The sequence below is a fragment of the Poecilia mexicana genome, unplaced genomic scaffold, assembly GCF_051168715.1.
Source record: "Poecilia mexicana isolate PSO_F unplaced genomic scaffold, ASM5116871v1 scaffold_7, whole genome shotgun sequence".
Lineage (NCBI taxonomy): Eukaryota > Metazoa > Chordata > Actinopteri > Cyprinodontiformes > Poeciliidae > Poecilia > Poecilia mexicana.
The window spans coordinates 14,703,018-14,723,424 of record NW_028263376.1 but is presented as its reverse complement, the minus strand read 5'-3'; the positions used below and the strand labels follow the sequence as shown (position 1 = coordinate 14,723,424).

The 20,407-nt window shown below is 37.6% G+C and overlaps 1 protein-coding gene across 2 annotated transcripts in view; it reads left to right on the top strand.

Annotated features, from left to right (window-relative positions):
* The window catches only part of src (SRC proto-oncogene, non-receptor tyrosine kinase), a 37,748-nt gene extending 17,585 nt beyond the window's left edge, over positions 1–20,163 (top strand). The window contains exons 2-13 of one of the 2 annotated variants that reach the window (XM_015003383.2): positions 6,462–6,696; positions 6,776–6,872; positions 9,067–9,165; positions 10,101–10,127; positions 10,624–10,727; positions 13,623–13,772; positions 13,860–14,015; positions 14,470–14,649; positions 14,751–14,827; positions 14,931–15,084; positions 17,503–17,634; positions 18,364–20,163. In XM_015003383.2, the coding sequence (XP_014858869.1) occupies positions 6,471–6,696; positions 6,776–6,872; positions 9,067–9,165; positions 10,101–10,127; positions 10,624–10,727; positions 13,623–13,772; positions 13,860–14,015; positions 14,470–14,649; positions 14,751–14,827; positions 14,931–15,084; positions 17,503–17,634; positions 18,364–18,572 (1,611 nt within the window). In that variant the 5' untranslated portion in view covers positions 6,462–6,470 and the 3' untranslated portion in view covers positions 18,573–20,163. The remainder of the gene's footprint in view (positions 1–6,461; positions 6,697–6,775; positions 6,873–9,066; positions 9,166–10,100; positions 10,128–10,623; positions 10,728–13,622; positions 13,773–13,859; positions 14,016–14,469; positions 14,650–14,750; positions 14,828–14,930; positions 15,085–17,502; positions 17,635–18,363) is intronic. The other variant, XM_015003385.2, reaches the window with a different exon arrangement.
* The last annotated feature ends 244 nt before the right edge of the window (positions 20,164–20,407 follow it).

Below are 20,407 nucleotides of genomic sequence, written 5' to 3'. Positions count from 1 at the left end.
TGTCTTAACTTTTACCACCTGATGTGATGATTGCAGCTGTGGTTTTGCTCAACACCACCAGCATGAGACGGAAACATGTTTTCAGTGGAGTACATACCTTTGGAATACCAGAAAAAAAATAATAATAATAATTTTTTGTTACGATCTACTAAATCAGCACAGTGGTCCCGCGGTATTCAGTGGGGGTTATGGACCACAGCCATCCACGAATACTTGAGAGGCCCTCTTAAAACACTTATAACAGCCTATTTTAATGGTTTAAACACAAAATATATCTTACTATGCATTAATGTGCACAGTGGAAACCACCTTAGCACTACAGCAGAAGCTGCTATTGTCTTGAATATTATGTATTCAAGAATAATGCAAATTAATTATTTACATTTTCTAACAAATAAGGATCCAATAAATGGGAAATTTGCTTTAAACAAATTGTTAGACATTTGATCATTACATGCATTACAAGTCAAGTCAAAAGCAATAACTTATTAATGTACCGGAAAGCATTTTGTTTCAATGCCGTATTTAAATAACGCTCCAGCACCGTCTTACTACACTGCAACATTCAAAATATGATCTCCAGCTAAGTCAGGCTCCAGTAGAGTTTTGGAAACTTTTGCTCCACATGAAAAACCCCGCAACCAAATAATAAAATGACCTAATCTCACATACACAGTTGAGACGCCTAACTCACCTCAATATGTTGGATGCTCGAAACTTAAAGAAACTGACAACATACTTTCTAATTATGCTGAGGCTATGTTTACACAAGACCGCAGTGTGGAAACTGCTGGTATTTTCAAATGTTGGTTGAGGAAACATTCCATGTTTAGATCAGTTGTAGTTGTCATGCCAGGCCACCGTATGGCGCTGTGATTTCAGCATCTCTTCACTGCAAAAGCACAAAGTCTTACCAAGTAAATTTGGTCTAATTTCTAGTGCAAAAACTAGCATTGAAATAAGACTAAACTAACTTAGAAGTAACTTTTCAACAACATATAAGAGCTTGTTTTATGTCAGTAATTCTTTAAAATTGATGAAAGAGTTCTAGTTCCACTGGAATATTAGTTGTTGTTTTTTTCAGTTATAACAAGACATTTTTCAGATGTCTTGAAATAAAAACGTTTTTCTCTTAGATCAGGCCTCAAGAAGTGACACTCTGATGACTGGAGATGTGTAAATGTAAATATTACAGTTTTATTGAAAACTGTAAACAAATTTCTTAATATGTATTTAGAGGGCTTGAAATTTGATCTCAGATAATCAGATACATTTTTATAAATAATAAGAAAAGCATATTTGAATTTTCACACTTTTGATGCCAATATACAGATACTATTCAGAAACGGAGTGTATCAAAGTCCAGACCTTCACATCTTCATGTTTTTCAACAAAATACAGTTTATCTGCAGTTTTAAATGTAAAAGTCCCCTTTTCCGTTCTGCATTATATTCTGAAAACATCTCATTAAAACTGCATACTGAACATCCTGAAGAAAAAAAAATTCAATATGTTGTTTTCAGCTGTTCTCATGTTCATAATCCTCCACAAAAGATGAAAAGATTTTCTAAGGGGTCAAAATCATAATTTACTTCATAACAAAAGCTGTCCTGTGTGAAAACAGACTTTTGTCACGATCTTGTTCGCTTATTCATAATCCTGTTAACCACTGAAGGACACCAGATCCTCTTCTTATATTTCAATAAAAGGATACTATTCAGAAACTGTGATTGTTTTCACATGAAAACACCGACAAGCAGCATGCCGTGTAGGGAAACAGCCCTGGCAGCTACGTTAAAAGACTATTCCCATTTCCCAAAAGCTCAAGAGACATGAAGGATTTGGAATTCATTGCCAGATCTTATGCATAATTAAGCTAATCGTAACCCTTCCACCCTCCCATCCAGCTACATCCCCCAGAATTGCCCGTGGGATTTTCATGCTGCTGCTTTTTTACAGTAACTTAGTCCTGTGAGCTCAGAATTGACCTCTCGTTATCATTAACTCTGCAGATAATAATACCTCTCTAGCTACTTTGGTCTATGACATGAACCTAGACTGCTGATTTTTATGATTTTTTTTTCTTATTCCCTCCCCGCCGTTCAGACATATTTCCATGCAGCCAGCAAGCCACAGGGCCGTTTCTGTGCAGCCTGCTGAGAGCTGACAAAAGATGGCTTTGTTGGAAACGGAGAGCGAAGAAAGACCAAAGACTCACTTAACGCTCTGTTCATGTTTTACTTGATCTGGTCCTCGCATGGAGTCTTGGCCGGTTGGCTAAAGGAAGTGATTCTCTATTCTTTTCATTTCTTTTTTCACATCAGATTTGGTTTTGCTGTTTTAATCCTGAAGGTATATCCGCCAGCACATCTCCTTTCGTCTTCACCTTCTAACGCTCGGTCCGCATAATGTGACTTTAAGCACCATTTGAGGACTATTAAGGTGACAACCCCTCGAGTGAAAACTGTGCCTCTGAGGAATGGTTGTGGCTTTCTCATAATTGACGGCTGCAGAGGAGAGAAGTGGTTCACCCGCTCTGCTATGCATCAGACGGCTTATTAAGCATGCAACGATTCTGCTTGCGGAGAGCGCAAAAACAAACAAAGAGCAGCTCTCACACGATATCTTTGTGTCTGCTCTCTTGATACTGTGTGTTAACCTGCTAACCCTCACCCCTCTTTTTTGCAGACATGCCCAAAGGGGGTATGTATATCTACCGTCCTGCCCCATCAACTCCTCAACCTTTCCTTGTCATGCTCCCTCCTCACTGATTCAACCCAAACACCTCTGTTGCTTTTGTTTCTTTTCTGCTCATATGCAGTTCTTTACAAAACCATTTGTAGTCCTGTGTGTTTTTTCTTTTTTTTTGTCTTTTCACTTTTATTTTTATATTACAAGAAGCCACAATGTATTTCACTGCAGTTATGTGCACAAAGAAGTTCATAGATGTGAAGTGAAAGGGAAAGGAACACATGGTCTTCCCAATATTTTACACAAGACGATTTAAAAAGTGAGAAATCTTGTGTGTAATTCAACAGAAATCTTATAGAGAATGCATCATAAAGTTGGAAGAAGGTGCTCTGGTCCAATTTGTGGAAGCAAATATTGCACATCATCTGTGGTGGCAGCATCATGTTGGGAGGCTTCCTTCAGTAAAGACAGAGGAGCTAAGCTGATGGGAAGATGGATGGAGTTAATGCTGTGTTCCAGTTACCTCTGAAGTCAAAACTCGGAGTTCAGTTTGATGACACACTAATAGCATTCTAGTTGACAAAGTCGGAGAAGTTGGGATTTCAATATGGCGCCATGTTGAAATGATAAATTGACCTTACAAGTTGTAACTAGGGGGTAGTCGGAGTTTCTCCCAATTTACGAGTGGGAAATCTGAGGACTTCTGAGGGTGTTCCAGTTGATTTTTCCAATGAGGAAGTTGGAATTTCCCAGTTCTGCCTACAGATGAAATGCACCACAATGCTTGGCTAACATGGAGGGAAACCTTAGAAGTTGCAAAAGTCTTGGAAGTGGAGCACAGGTTCACCATCCGGCTAAACAATCACCTTAAACATAGAGCCAAACTACAACTGAATCAAAGATCATGTCATTTTTAAACTGAAGTTAAACGACAGTCTCTATCTGTTCTAAATAAGCATGAGCTATTCTGCAAAGCTGGTACAGACAAAGAGATGAGAGGTGGTTCTTCAAAATGTTAACTCTGGGGGGTTGAAAACAAATGCACAACACGCTTTAGAACAAAAATGTTGAAAATCATGCATCTTTTTTCTTTCCACTCCCCAGTAATCCCCCACTTTGTTTTATACTCTATGCACTTGCACATTGCATCACTTTACCTTATATTACCCATGCTGTCATTTCCTCAGCAGACCATTATAAAAAAGGAGTTGCAGTTATGAGTAACCATTCGCGACTGAAAAGAAGCAGTGACAGATTCATCTGTTTTACTTTGCCTTTTATAGCCAGATGTTTTCCACCATATGTCATAGGTCCGTCGCCCTGAGTGATTTAATCTCAACCAGACAGAGTAATGTTGTTTCTCTCATTTAGATGCAGAACCTTTGCTTGTAAACTCATGAGTCTGAAGACACCACTGCATCGGAAAGATGCATTTCTCCATGAGCAACAAGAGCTGTGCAGCAGATGTGAGCAGAAAGTTGGGCTGCTTGACATGACACACGTTAACCTTTATCTTCATCTGCTTGTCAGGACTCTCCAACCCCCTCCTCAGTCACAACACATTCATTTTCTTTAAATTAGCACTAAAAAGTAGAACCCCCAAGGCTGTATCTATTTAAATAGAAGTCGGGGCATTCCCTAAATAAGCCCAGGCTTGCTGCATTGTTTGCATTGTAATGAGAGAAGCTTTAAAAATGGGCAAGAAAAGCAATACAGTGCAAATCTACTGAATCCAGAACACCTATAAAGGCCATTAGTGATTCATCATCCAATAGCAACTGAAGAGCTGATATTAAGAAAAAGGCATAAAGTTTCAAGTGTTTTTTTTTTTTTTGTCTAATTGGTTATTCACTGTTAAGTAAAATACAGGTCATCTTACCATTAGGTCTCCTTCTGAGCTTTAGGGGGCATGTAGCTTGGTAAAGTCTGGTCATAGTGAGAAAACAACACCCATTAAAATGAGAATGAGTGGATAAGATGAAAACAAAGAAATGGATGCCACAGAATGCTTCAGAAGCTCAGAGGCATTGCAGAAAACCCAAGACGTCCAGACTCTGATGGAAGGTTCTGAGCTAACATTTCTCTGAATTCACTTCAAAACTCCTGTTGACAGAGCAAAACGAAATGGAAATATCTTCATTTTTGCTTTTATTTATTTAGTGTACATAGCTAAATTTGTTGAAAACTAATCCTACTATATCAGTTTAGATGCAAAAAGTAAACTTGTACATGTTTAGCTTTCAAATATAATAGTAAAAATGTTGGAAATGTGACTCTTTTTAAGCTCCCATCAAATCACATCTTGAACATATATTTTGAAAATGAGGCATCATTAGCCAATTTGATGACAAAAAACACATTTCAACCACATTTAGACATGAATTGGCATCATACAACCACCCACTCCACCCACTGTCTTCCAAATTCAGTCAGGAGTAGCAAGTCCACTAATCCTGGGTAATCCAGACATTCCCAGACCAGGAGCAAAATATTGTTCACCCAGCATGCTCTGCTGGATGAGCTTTGCAATTTCCATCCAGGAGTTTTTATCTGTTTGACAATTTTTGTGGGTATTTTGCAAAAGAAAAAATTCAGAAATGTACGGAATTTCTCACCATGTCAGATAAACGCTCCTCAAAAATATTTGTGTCGCCTGTGTGGATACAAAAACAGGACAGTGGAAGCGAACTGTTTGAAACAACATATAAATCATACAACACATCGCTTAGAGTTCTGTGGAAAATATGTAGTTCAACAAGGTGTTGAGAAGGGGACACCGTTTTGGCATCTTGTTTGACGCATATCTTGGAACAAGACGGCACAATTTTTGTCACGCAACTTTGTGAATGAGAATCGATTTCAATGCTTCAGATGAAGCATGGAAGAGCCTTAAGGCTGAGTCGCTCCACTCTGTAGAGGAAGCTAACTGTAGCTGCTTCTAAACAGAATCTTAGTCGAGGTTTGGACCATAGAAGTACTGAAATCAAAAGCTTTACGTTTTGGCTCTTCTTTTTCCCTATTATGGCACTCTTGAGAATTGTCCATGTTGCCGCAGAGGCTCAACCCATATATCAACGCTTTATTCTTCCGTCATTCATAAACAAGACACCAAGATACATGAAATCCTTCATTTAGGATTTCAGGACTTAATTTGCAGGTTTCCCCTATTGCAGGATATCGTTATCTTTTAATAGTTTCATCTTTTTAGTCTTTCTGGGTATATATGTTGCTTTAGGGAATCTCTGAGTCAAGTAAGAAGAAAATGAATGTGGCAGTAGTTTCTTTGACTGCACATCTATGTTCATGCGGCTGTTCCAGAGATCTGCGCTTGCAGTTGTCTATGGCAAATATTGCCTGTGTGTTTGCTCTGCTGGTTGCAGTGGAATGAGGGGGATTTCATATTTGTCTTGAAACCAAAGAGTGGCAGCTGCTCTTCAGTCTGTGGGGAAAGTTTCGTGATAGTGGTGTGTGTGTGTGTGTGTGTGTGTGGGGGGGGTGTGTGTGTGTGTGTGTGTGTGTGTGTGTGTGTGTGTGTGTGTGTGCGTGTGTGTGTGTGTGTGTGTGTCTTTGTTGATAAAATGGGAGATTCCAGACCCTCTCTCAAGTCTGTGTCTGGCTTTGTGGTGGTCAGAATACCCTAAATGGATTATATGAACAATCCGACAAGAAAGCTAGACTTTCTGATGCCAAATTAAGTGTAATTTTCACTTTACAGTACATTTTATAGCTGTTTATTCTCTAATTCTCACTGAGTCATTCATGCTCTGCAGGTCTTGGCCATGGGGGGATCCAAGAGTAAGCCCAAAGACGTTGCCCAGCGAAACCGCAGCCTCGACAGTAACATCAGCTCTGGGGGAGGGGCTGGCAGTCTCCACCACAACTCGGCTCAACAGTCAGCGACACCCAACCGCAGCCCAATTGTGGACACGGATTCACAATTAGTGACCAATAATGCCGGACTCGTTCTGTTTGGAGGTGTGGACAATAACAGAATAACTCCAACAGGTGAGACGTCTTAGGCTTTGGTACTTTACGCCATTATTTAGCACCTAATTAAAGCCCAATTATCTGTTTTTTGCATAAGGTGTGACGACATTTGTGGCCTTGTACGACTACGAGTCTCGAACAGAGACAGATCTGTCTTTCAAGAAGGGGGAGCGTCTCCAGATACTCAATAACACGTAAGAAACACAAAGAAAGCATTAACACACCATGACCTTACTGCATTCTTACTCTTTTTCTCTTTAAAGTCCCTCCACAAAGCTTTCAATTTAGATTAAAATATTTCCCACACCATTTTCAGACTATCTAGTGCCTTGGCACATCTTTGCAGTGACATACTGATTGTGAAATGATATATATCATTTGTTGCTCCTAAGAGCTGGGCATTCAGCAAGACCTACTTATTTACTGAGTGGAGTGCTAACCTGTGTAAAGGGGAGGGTTATGCTTGTTTTTTCACATGTGGATTATCAATAGAGGTGCAGTGAACCATATACAGTGTACACAATCCTGTTCACCCAATAAATTGCTGACCTAGAAGGCAGAAGCTTTGAACAATAGTGGATTATAGCTGCGTCTGGCGCCTTGAACCAAAAACGGAACTGGAGCATCGAGTTTGAGTTCACAGAATAAATCTTAATTAATTAGATTAGTTGGCAAGTTTTTAAAGAAAAATAAATATGTTCAACTATCTAGCTAGTGTTAAGAAAATAAATTTAGAATATGCTAGTTTTAAAACTTAACATGTTTTGATTGAAATAGTCTAATTATAGTTTTAAAATTAGTAACTTATTCTGGCCTATTGACCTTTATGTTACCTGTAGTTACAGCAGATTGTCTGCTATTATTTGAACTGCCATTTTTCTGTGTGGGAAATAATCAGGAGAAGTTCCAGCTTTTCACACTCATTTGTGAAAAGCCATAAAACAGCAGGAGCTCAGGAGAAGCTCTGCTCTCACTTTGTTTAGAAAATGGAGACAAAAAGTCTTAGATTGTGACTTGCAGGGAGTTTTAAAAAGGGTCAGAGACAGCTCCTGTTTGGATGAGCAGAGATACGCCTTATTTGAATAAATTAAAGACAAGAATACGCCTTTACTATAAAACTTTCTACACAGGAGTAGCAAATCAGATTTGCTCTCGCAATTCTCCAAAGACGTCTTTGCACGTCTTTGCTTTTCTTTCTTTCTTCTTCTTTTCCATTTGCCTCAGGTAAATGAATGTACGTATGTCTCTGTTGTTCTGCAGTTTCTGTTGTAATTAAACTTTCTATTGGATTAAACTCTGTAATTCTGTGACCTCAACACTCGTTGTTTTCTGTGTGACTACACGCGGCCCGCCGGAAGAACCTGGGATAAGAAGAAGATCAAGCTAGAGAGTTTCTTAAAACCTAAAATCTTCTTCAACACTAGATTTACTATTGCTAAAGAATATCAAGCTCTTCCCTAGCTAGCTAACTTGTAAGCTAGCTAGTTGGCTAGGTAGCTTAGCTACATACCATAGCTAACTTGCAAGTCCTGAAATTTGAGTTTGCAAAAGACAGGAATCTGTAAAAGTTTGGAAAGCATTCAGGAGGCATCCATAAGCATTATTTTTTAGAAAATAATGCTTCTGCGTTTTCTCCTTCAGTCCAGTATAAGTGTTTGATACTTCACACTGATTTGTGTTGTTAGCCTTGCTGCTCCTAACTTGCTCTCATTTTTTCCACTCTTTTCCCCTTCATTTATTTTCTCATTTTTGCATCATGAACCATTTGTTTATAGGAGGAAGATAAACTGCAGGTTTGTTAAGCTTTTTCTGGAATTTTGAATTTACAATGAACGTCTGACCTCGTTGGTTTGTCACGTAGACCACATCCTGTATAATACCACTTCATCGCATAACTCTGCCCTTGGCCTAGAAACCCTTGTTACAGTAATCCAGGGGAGCTGATGCAAAGCCTTGCAGCACTATCACCATCATAGGTCAGCTAGAGGTAATGAGAGTGAACCTTGCTTTGCCCCAAATTCTCTAAGTAAAGATATTGCTGCAAAGCTGCAGCAACCCAGTCTCTGACAAATCATACAGCAACTGCATCCTCCTCCATTTCATACCCACATGAATGCATGACTGTATGATTTTATGGCTTTAAACTAGTGTTTGTTTTTAATTTAACAGTAGCGCGACCACGGCTTATGTTTACCAAGCTTCTCTAGGGCCAAGAGCTCAACCATGCCTAAATGTAGCTTCATTTGAGTTTACCAGTGTGACCAAAAATGACAGTATCGCTGTGATTCATGCTTTTAGAGACTTGATAAACCTAAAATGGATCTTTGTGTATCTGATGTGTGATGAGCCTTGGTTTAAAAGCTAAGTCTTATCATTTTATCTGTGCAGGGAAGGGGACTGGTGGCTGGCGAACTCCCTGACCACCGGAAAGAGCGGTTATATCCCCAGCAATTATGTGGCTCCATCTGACTCCATCCAGGCAGAAGAGTAAACCCCTTCATTTATTTTTTCTACATGTTCTGTTTTATCTGAGTCTTACCAAGAGCGATGATGATCCACTCCCTAATTCTAGAAGGCTTTCTCTCTTGGAGCTTTATGTTATTTTGAAATTACTTTTTGAAGAGAAGTCTGAGGTTTTGAGAAGTTAAAACATTGTTATTGGTTAGCTTAGCATAGCTTAGACTGCTGCATCAAATAGCTTGGGGCTCTTGAAAACTGATGAAATCTTGCTACCCATACCTCTTAAATCAACTATGAATATACAAACAACAGTTTGGCAAAGAGCTAAATTATTTCCAGAATGTGTTTACAGTAGACTTCTGGTATTGCACCATTAAAACCTTGGTGGTTAATTGTTTTTTTTGTGCCCGTATTAAAATGCCTTGCTCTACTGTAGCACTGCTGATTCTGGTTCTGGTTTATTCAAACGCAGTGCAAAAATATTGCCATAAATGTGTGTTTTTATAATTCTCCACTTCATTACTTGGAGTGTTTGTGACCTCTACAGCATATACAAATAATGAGCACATGATTTATAGGTGACTGTAAAACTGCTAAAAGTTCCCAGCCTTTATAAAAAACATTGTTTCTTTTATTATTTTTATTCTTCATATAATAGACGTATTGTGGTAGAATTATTACACCTTTAACATGCCAGCTACTGTTAGCTCAATCTGCAGTTATAAGCTATTTCTCTCTGCTTCTCTGCTTTGATCCGGAGATGTTTTTGGATATTCCTGTGTTGATTCTTTATCTTTGTCCTGCTAAAAAAAAATATTCCAAATATCTTAACTTTTTTTGTGTGTGGGTGGCTGGCATTTTATGAATTTGCATGCCTACCTGCTCGCTTTTACAGCATGACGCATGAGCTAACCTTCATCTGTAACTACCTCCTTTCTCACTTTTCCCTTCTGCTCCACCAGTGATCTCAAACTGACACTAGATTCCAGGTAAGCAGCTTTTACTGAAGAAAGAAATATTGAATTAATATCAGGGTTTCCAGTTCATGAGTGCAGATTTATGCGGGTAGAACAGACTTTATTTTCTCTGCTGCTTTTTGTCTCTTTACTCATACTCTCCAGTCGTCTTCACTTTTTCCCCAAACTGATTGCTTTTTAATGCTTTGAAATCAATCAAATGAGTAATCTCTTCAAAACAGACTTGTTGCTTTGTTACGTTGAAATGAACTAAAGCGTCAAACCTTAGAAAAAAACAAATAAATTACTAACTAATAAATTAAATGTGTGAAAAAATAAGAAACTTTTCACTTTTCCAATGCTTGTGGAAAGACAACATGTTTGGCATCTACTTTCAAGCTTTATTTGAGAGAGAGAAAATAAACTTTTGTAGTCTGTTAGATGAATTCATAAATTGTCCCTCTGATTCCCACATATATTCTGCTCCCTGATGTTTTGGATTTCTGTGTTTCTTATTTGCACTTTCTAGATGGTTCTTTGCCAAAATCACACGCCGCGATTCAGAAAGGATGCTGCTAGCTTTGGAAAACAGAAGAGGGACTTTCGTGGTGAGAGAGAGTGAGACCACCAAAGGTCAGTGCTTCACCTTTCCCATTCAGTCTGTTGAGTTACGACTGCAAAATTAAAACAGTGATTTAAAGACTCCTACTACCTAACCTAACTGGTGTTTTGTGCTCTTAGATTGTAAATATATAATATTTTCACAAAACTAAGTTAAATTTTAATAAAAATAAAAAAAACACTAAGGCAAAAACACTAAAATAGGCTGCCACCAATTAAAATGAAATGTATGAAGCAAAATATTTATGGTTATGAAAACATAACATTTTAAAACCTTAGTATATCATAACCACTATATGAAAAACTGCATTATATTTGCTTTTACATAGCACATAAGTGCTAATTAATTGAACTGGCTAAAAAAAAAGCCAAACATTTGAGCTGTTCTGGAATATTCAGGTATTGGTTAACACAATGCCAAGATGGAACAACACCAGTGATCTTAAAAAAATATCTGTGAAGAGTTGTCGAGGCAAATTATTCAAAAAGTTTAATAAAATTATTGACAATTAAAAAAACTTTGCAGAGAGGCTCTACTCTCAAAATATCTTCTTTCTAAATATGATCTGGGATTGTAATGTTTCATCTGAACAGCAAATTATAACATTTAGTTTCCCTAAATGGGATAAATATATTTGACTTGAACTGAAGTGAACAAAAAATATTAAAGATAATTATTTCTCTCATTACATGTATTTTAGAAAGGTAAAAGTAGTTTATCAGAGTCTTTTATTAGTGAGGCCTTTGTCTTCTCAGATACCAGATATGGTGAGGAGAATAAAGAACCAGTGACCATGATAATCTCCCTTCAAACTAAATAGGAGGAAGTAAAAATTAACAGCTTGTGGACCAGGGTTTGTTCTCAGGTACTGATTAACAAAACCAGGTACAAATTCCTTTAATGCAGAGTTTTAGTGGACATGTGCCCTCTTCCACATGTTTAGTCTGGTAAAAAGTAGCAGAAAAGAGGTAGAAAAAATTAATTTAGTTCATTTATTAAACACTAGTTCCTAGACAGAAAGAACATACTTTTTTGTCTTTATAACTCAGTAAATGGCTGTAAGACAAACTTATCCATGTCTGCAGTCAAAACAATAAATAAAGTCTTGGATAAAGATGGCTGGTAGGAACTTATGTGTGTCTTGACACCATTCAAAGTGAGGAGGAAGGAATAGAAAGAAGTGTTTTTGTAATAACATCATATAAATTAGCACTTCTCAGACTTTAAACTTTAACTATGTGCTTTAATTAGATTATGCCTGTCTGTAAAAAAAACTCCCAACATTGTATGTAAAAACAAATATAAAAGATATGGAGAAGCACCCCTTAAGAATGGTGGAGGGTGTGTGATGCTGTGGGCTTGTCATCATTAATTTTTTAAAATTTCAATAGATTTAAAATAAAAATCTGGTTGCCTCTGTGAGAAACATAAAAAATTGATCAAATATGACCTAATCAAGAGAAAAATGGTTCACGAGTCACAAACAACCTTCTTCCATCAACGTATCAAAAGCATGGCATACCCAAAGGTTCTGGAAAATAAATAATAATGCAATTTTCTTCTCTAAATAAAGGTTTTTATACTAGGGGTGGAAATTCTGTAGGTACAATAAAAGATTAATGTCTTTCATAGCATTTTGTACATCAATACTGGAGTTGTCAATAAATGTGGAGGACTGTGTACTTATAAAACGTTTAGACTTCAACATGAATCTCAGTTTGAACTCTGCAGTTTGAACAAAGAAGAAATAAAGGAAACTTTAAGCAACGAGGCATGTTCCCCCGCTGTTCACTGCACTCCCTGCTGCGTTCTTGTAAAAGCGTTTGTACAGAAGAAAACCCATCAGGTGGCCCGGGAAAAGTTGGATGTGACGCTCCTGTAAAGTAACGGGGCTCCTGATAGGCAGCTGCTGCATCCATAGATACAGGCACTGAGATGAGATCAGGTTGAACGTAAATTATGTGGGTGTAAAAGGGATTCAAATTATCAACCTTCTTTTAACCTTCGTTATAATCAGCTGTTTCTGTCCTCAGCACTCCATGGTTTGGGGAGAGAAAAGGAGGAAGAAAGGAAGGAGGCTGGTTAGAATCAATAGGGAAGAACTGGTTGGATGAGGGAAAAATACAGAATTTAGGTCAGTGTGGAGCTGAAGCTTAGAATTGTACCACAAGCCACATCACCCAGTTCAAACATAGAGGAAGGGGGGAAGTGGCCTTGGGCTGCTCGCTGTTTCACTTTTAGTTGTGTGCGCTGCAGCTGCTCCCTCTGGTGGTGAAATCAAAACGTTGCACGATGTGAAATTTTGGGCATTTTTAGTGGCTGTCAATCGATTTAAAAATTCAGATTAATCACACTCAAGTGCTGTGATTAATCACGAATAATCCTTATGCCTGACTTTGTGGGCAGCAAGTTTTGAAAGAAAAAATTTAAGAAAATGTTTTATTGTCTCAAACTAAACTGAAGATTCTCAGTTTTTCCTAATATTTCAGCTGCCTGAAACAATCGGTTCCTCCTCCAGAACATGAGAAATAATTATTCTTTCAAAACCTCATTAACTGTGTTTATTCCTCTCATCATGGGTGACAAATCCTATGGATTTGGAAACAATTGTTCATATGTGCCAAAGTTACATGGAGGAACCAAATATTTCACCTGTTTGAAATAATCTGTCCCCATTCTGTACCATGAGAACACGATTTGATTTATTTATTTTTTTATTATAATTTGGTCATGTGAAATTTTGAGCTCATACATGTAGACGTGCTTCATTAAATTTTTGCGGACATTTTTCACCTTTCCCTCTCTCGTGTGTGTTTAGCCCTACATAACCCTTCACAGTACAGTAATGCATTAAATGTCTAATATTACATGTTAACGTTACCTTACCTATTTTTTTTTCCTTCCAGGTGCTTACTGTCTGTCAGTGTTGGATTGTGACAACACCAGAGGGCTCAACGTGAAACACTACAAGATCAGGAAGCTGGACAGCGGAGGCTTCTACATCACATCCCGCACACCATTCGCCACCCTGCAGCAGCTCGTCAATCATTACCGCAGTGAGTTCAGGGAGAAGCTTTCCCACTCAGTCTGTTATCAACAAAAACAGATTATTATTTAAAACAAAACCGCTGTGTCCTCCTCAGAGCACGCCGACGGGCTGTGTCACACACTGACGGACGTTTGTCCCGTACTGAAGCCTCAGACTCAGGGCTTATCCAAGGATGCCTGGGAGATCCCGAGAGAGTCGCTTCGCTTGGAGGTCAAGATGGGACAGGGCTGCTTCGGAGAGGTCTGGAGAGGTAGGTCATACAACATATATCCTGCTTTTCTATTATAAAACCTGGCATCTGCTGTAAACATGAATTAGTCTTTCTTTCATTATTACTGCATAAGCACAGGAAATTTATAAAATTCAATCTTTAAGTTGAGAACATTTACTATTATTATATATTGTTGTTACTGCCATTCTTAGTAGAATAGAATAGAAACAGCCTCTATTGTCTCGCAAAGGGGAAATTCAGGTGTAACCTGAAACCCTAGAAAAGGATGGAATTTTTGTGCAAAAATGTTTTCAACCTCTATGAAGGAAAGTTTTATTAAAGTCTGCTCTTGACAATAAGGGCATTTTTTTCCCTCTTGTTATCTTTCTAACACCTTGATAGGACACTTTGCAACTCGTAGCTGAAAGTATGAAGGAAGTCCTGAGTTGTTACAGATGTGTCTTTGATAGTGGATCTGCTTTGTTTTCATCAGGAACGTGGAACGGCGTCACACAGGTGGCCATCAAGACGCTGAAGCCCGGCACCATGTCCCCCGAGGCGTTCCTGCAGGAAGCTCAGGTCATGAAGAAACTGAGACACGAAAAGCTGGTTCAGCTGTACGCCGTGGTGTCTGAGGAGCCCATCTACATCGTAACAGAGTTCATGGACCAAGGTCAGCATGATAACATTTTAGACACTGTAACTGAATTTCTCCCAGAAATTTCCTTAGTTGTTTAAAGATTTGCAGCGTTTAACAAACTTCTCTACAAACAGGCAGCTTATTGGAGTTTCTGAAGGGACAGTATAGCGCAATGCTCCGCCTCCCTCAGCTGGTGGACTTTGCTTCTCAGGTAAGAATATTTTCTTACCATTAGCTTGAGATGCTATACCTTTTTGTTTATTTTTTGTTGTTGTTTTTTGTAATAAACCCTAAATGTTGCCACCTTTCATCAGATTGCTTCAGGGATGGCCTATGTAGAGAGAATGAACTACGTTCATAGAGATCTCCGAGCCGCTAACATCCTGGTTGGAGATAATCTGGTTTGCAAAGTGGCTGATTTTGGTTTGGCTCGCCTGATTGAGGATAACGAATATACAGCCAGGCAAGGTGAGTAGTAAAAGTCCTAAGCCTCATAACTGGTGGTCCCACCTTTACAAGCAACTGCCATCTGTAATAACTACTAGTGAGTCTTTCAGATTGCTGTGGAGGAATTTTGACCCACTTTTCTTTAGAGAATTACAGGGTTTTCAAGCATGAACATCCTGTTTAATGTCACGCTACAACGTCTCAATCAGATTTAAAGGGAACATATTATGCAAATTTCACATTTTGCATGTTTTCATTCTTTAATTTGAGTTGCTACTGCTTCTAAAAACAGCCTAAGCGCTTAAAAAAAACACCCAGCTGTTTTTTGGGAATAAGTCAATGGTTTTTGATGTCTTAAAAATGAGCTGTTTCAAAAACCTTATGAATGTAACTTAACAAATATGCTCCTCACTTAGCTAGCATTTACCATTTAGAAGCCACTTGCTGCATTCTTGTTGGTTGTGCAGAAGGCACCACTTTTGCTTTTTAAAGATGTAAGTTTGCGTAATTACGCATCTGTTGGCAGCCATTTTTACATGCGAGTGTAAGCGCATGTGAAAATGTACGTTTACCCATATTCACATACGCTTAGACATCGACCAAAAGCAGGTTACCTGGAATTTGAAGTGACAAGAGGCCCTAAAACAGCCTCTTGTTTTATGATCAAAATGTTTGTTGGCAAACATGAGACAGACCTTTGTTTTTATTTTGTTTTGTTTGGGGTTTTTTGGTCATTAATGGTTTTTGCCATGGAGGCCATTTTGCCCAGTTTCATTCTTATTGTTAAATCTTGAACATTGACCTGATTTGAGGCAAGTGAAACCTGCAGAACTTTAGATGTTGGTCTTTTTTCTTTCATGACTTCTCTCAAAATATGCACTCATCCACATTTTCTCTACATGTGGATGGATTCATATCTATTTGCAGACTGATAGATGTCAATAACTTTGTTTTCCATCTGTATGTATATTTCTTTTTGATGTCTTTTAGCCAAGTTGATTTTGTTATGCAGGTTCTGTTTGAGTGATGTCTTCATTCTACAGGTTCATGCTGGTGCTTAGCTGATAAAATTGAACTTAACTTTCCAAAAAAATGCAGTTGATAACGATGAAAGCATGCTTTAACAGAGGGGTGATTATTTTTCCACTTAGGAAACTGTTTTATATTTACTCTAATATTAAATTTTTTGATGTTCCAAAATCTTTAACACTGTAAATATTTCCTCTGCTCTGTAGCTTTGAATTGCTTTTAGACATTTAAAATCAAGTTGCAATATGAATATCGTCTAAGCGCAGCGTATGCAGTGATTCATGCACTATGAAGTGAAACTGATTAGTTGTCTGGGTCATCTAGATTCCAACGCTCACTTACGAGCAGGAACTGCAGGAAGTTACTGACAGGAGGAGATAACTGGAGCCAAACACAAACATCTGGCAGAAACTTACTGTAAATAATGGCTTAACTCACCCCGAGTGATGCGATGAGGAACTTATTTTGTTTTAAACTCAATCATTTATTTCTTCAACCCATGAATACAGCATAAAACTATAAATGTAAAAAATATTTTAGGAATGACAACAGTGATTTCTTTAAAATGTCTGTAAAACTTCCAGTTGTTCCTTTTTCTACTAGAAGCTCCATATAAGAATTACTTATTTCAGAAAGTTTAAAATATGTATTTTCCATTCCAAAGCTAATTTTATGCTTTCTTTACAAAAATAAAATAAAAATCAATCACAAAATTCCTTTTGATGCGTCTGTAGACAGTTAAAGCGATTTGATGACAGTGGTGAGGGTGCTATCCAGACAACTTTGGATAGAATATTTAGAAATTTAGAAATTCAGCAGCATCAATGTACATAGGTTCACACAACTACTGCATGTCCTGGCTCGGTTTGAATTAGTCAGAGTCTGCTTCTAGATTCGTTTAACTGGAACGATGACTGATGAAGATGGACCGGTAGATATATGCTCAGCCAGAATGAAATGGCAGTTGTTCTGACGTAAACATCTGATTGCTGCCTTCAGCTACGCTGAAAGCTGTGGGTGGTGATAAAACTGGTTTCTCTTTAAGACGAGCAGCTGAGTCACATGTAAACATCCCGAGGCTCAAAAGTTACAGAAATTAGCAAAGAGGACATGAAAACTAATTCATGTTGTTGCTTCCCAGTGTTTTTTACTCCCCCAATCCTTTCCTGGAACAGCATTCCTTCAAAATCGTGAACAGCTTATCTGAAATCATCTGTAACTGACATTTGATGTTTTTAAAACTTAATTACAGGTATCGGTAACTGCTACGGCAAGTCATAATCTTCAACTCTTGTAGACCTAATTTATTATTCATCTCTAATTCTAGATTAGTTGTTGATAAGATCTTGTAAGGCAGCTTTGTACAAGTCATTGATTTCCTGGCATGCTAATGAACCTGTTTTTCTACAGGCGCCAAGTTCCCCATCAAGTGGACGGCTCCTGAGGCGGCGCTCTACGGCCGATTCACCATCAAATCTGACGTCTGGTCATTTGGGATCCTGCTGGTTGAACTGGCCACCAAAGGTCGCGTGCCCTACCCAGGCAAGGCTCTTTTTCTCAGACCTCGTTTCATGACATTAGTACTTTATGCATGTTCTCATCAAGAATAACAAACAGTCAGGGTAAAGAGAAAAGTACACCTTCAATAAATTTACAACACAACAGAAATCACCAGATTTTTTCTGTCCATTTTTTTATTTTTCTTTAATTGGTTTGTTTCTAATACTTGAATGTGTGTGTGGGATTGTTAAACATTTCAGATCCAAAACTTAAAAGGTTTCACATGTTTGCCTTATTAAATTAAAGGCTAATTTGAAAAGGATTTGCTAAAAGGAAAATAATTTAGATCACTACTTCTTTGAAATTGTCTTTATTTATTTTGTCAAGTTTGATTTAATAAATCTAATAAAAGCAGATTTAGCTGCAGTAAAAGTCTACTTTTGAGTAAAAGTCGCTGGACAGATGTGTTGTTGTTAAAATAGAATACACTTTATTGATTCAGAATGGAAAATTGCTTATTTGTTGACAAATTAATTAATCCAAAGTATAAATAATGTAAAATTTATAAAAGAAAACAACAGAAAAAAATTTAAATACTTGTGTGTTACCTAACATTTTCCCTTGTAAGATTTTGAGGATCCTCAAATGGGCCTTGAGTCACAATTTGGGCACCACTTTAATACTTAAAAGTGTAGTAGAGACAGTGGGTCTACTTTCATTTTTTTCACTGTGCATAACGATGAATTCTTAAGGTGTGGTTTGTCGTCCCAGGCATGGTGAACAGAGAGGTTCTGGATCAGGTGGAGCGCGGCTACAGGATGCCGTGTCCGACTGAATGTCCTGCTTCTCTCCATGAGCTGATGCTGAACTGCTGGAGGAAGGAGCCCGAGGAGAGGCCCACCTTCGAGTACCTGCAGGGCTTCCTGGAGGATTACTTCACCTCCACTGAGCCTCAGTACCAGCCTGGGGATAACCTGTAACCAGGCTGTTTGGATATGCAAAAACGGACCGGCGCATGGACATGCATGTGTGGGAATAAAGGGGCAGAGATCAGCATAAATCTGGGTACAATCACTGACTGATTTCGTTCTTATCTCAAAGTCATTAACTTTTTTTCATACATTTTTATCCAGAGAATCTAAAAAAAAAGTGCAAAATAATTGTTTAATTGCTTTCTCTGATTTTTATGGAACATGATCAGTGAGTCAAACTTGGGAAGTATTGATCTGCTGTGACGTTTCTCAGTCAGATTTACATTTTTACCACATTTTCTTTCTGATCCAATTTGAAATGAGCTCAGACTGTCTTCCTTTTATTGAGCCTACAATAATTTCTTATGACGTTGTGAATATGGTTGAACTTGTTTCTCCCTGATCAACTGGAAATGTGTCATGTCTGCTGTCATGGCTGCCATGGGGAACATACAGCTGTTTCTGGTCAGAAAAGGTCAACTCAGGATGGGGTAAACAAAACTAATCTGCTGCAAAGATTTTTGTGCCAATGAAAATCTATTTTGTACTCTATTTTTGTTCTATTTTTGGTACTTTTCTTATAACAAAAAAAACTACATTGTTGCTCTGAAAGGGTGATCCACTGCTCCTGTGTATAGATTTTAATGTGCTGAGTTTTCAAATTTATTTTAAGTTTCCTTTCATTTTAAGATTTGTTCTTTATTCAGCACTGCTACATTTTTTGTTTTTGTTTTTTTCTTAGTGCCATCTTGAGCACAATTTTACACTGGAGATTTTTTTTTGTTTGTTTGTTTTTGTTTTATTTTATTTATTTTTTTTTGGGACAAATGAGCAACAGGAGTGCATTCACTGTGGTAATGCCTCTCTATCGCCTGCAGGGGGCAGACCATAGTAGATTCCTGTTCACTCACACTGTAAGCATGTACAGAAATTAAAAATTGGCATTTTAAAACTTAATTGTAAATATCTTTGATGCTAATAATTTGTACATATCAACTTTTCTTATTTATTCATTTTAAATTAACCCAATTTTTATTTTTATTTTTTTTCTTTCAGCACATGTGCATACTTCTTGTTTATGGTATTTTTATGGGATAAATAACATGAAACACATATAAAAATTCCATTACAAGTATTTTGGAGCATATTTCAGTGAAACTGACCTGAATATTTTCTCAATGACTGATTGAAGAGGTGAGTTTGGGACTCATTTAAACATCAGTAATACAGATTTTTGAAGAAACTGAGCGTTGCTGACCTTCCTGTCTATCTTGTCGCCTGTTCAGCATGCTGACTAACAATAAATTGTTTGAAATCGCTTCCAATTTGTGCTCCCACTTAATGTTTATTTGCGAAACAAAAAATGCACGTTAAAAGGTCATGTTTGTGTGCACTGTTTGTGTCTTCTCTGGGGGTTTTTAGATCTCCTTCCTGCCTGTGCAGATATTATTTTTTAAATCTGCAGGTTTCCTACATATACCGTATTCTTTTTCTACCATATTCTGCTAGTATTTTCACATAAATAACTCTTTGTGAAATTCTACCCAATACTGTTCAAAACTGAAAAGTAAATTTGAATAAAATTTGTACATTGGCAGAATTGTCGTTCTTTTCTTTTGTTTATTTTAGATCTATAACTTATTTTAACTGAGGTTAGGCATGATTAAGAAGATCACAGATGGGAAACCACAATAAGAAGATACTTTTTTAATTTTGATTTGTTTTTAGCTTTTAAAATAAAAAGGAGAAAGATTAAGCAATTTGAAAAACAAGCCACACCCTGAGGACAAGGGAAGAGAGATCTTTTTTAAGACTATCAACAAACTTCAAAAGCAAAATAGATA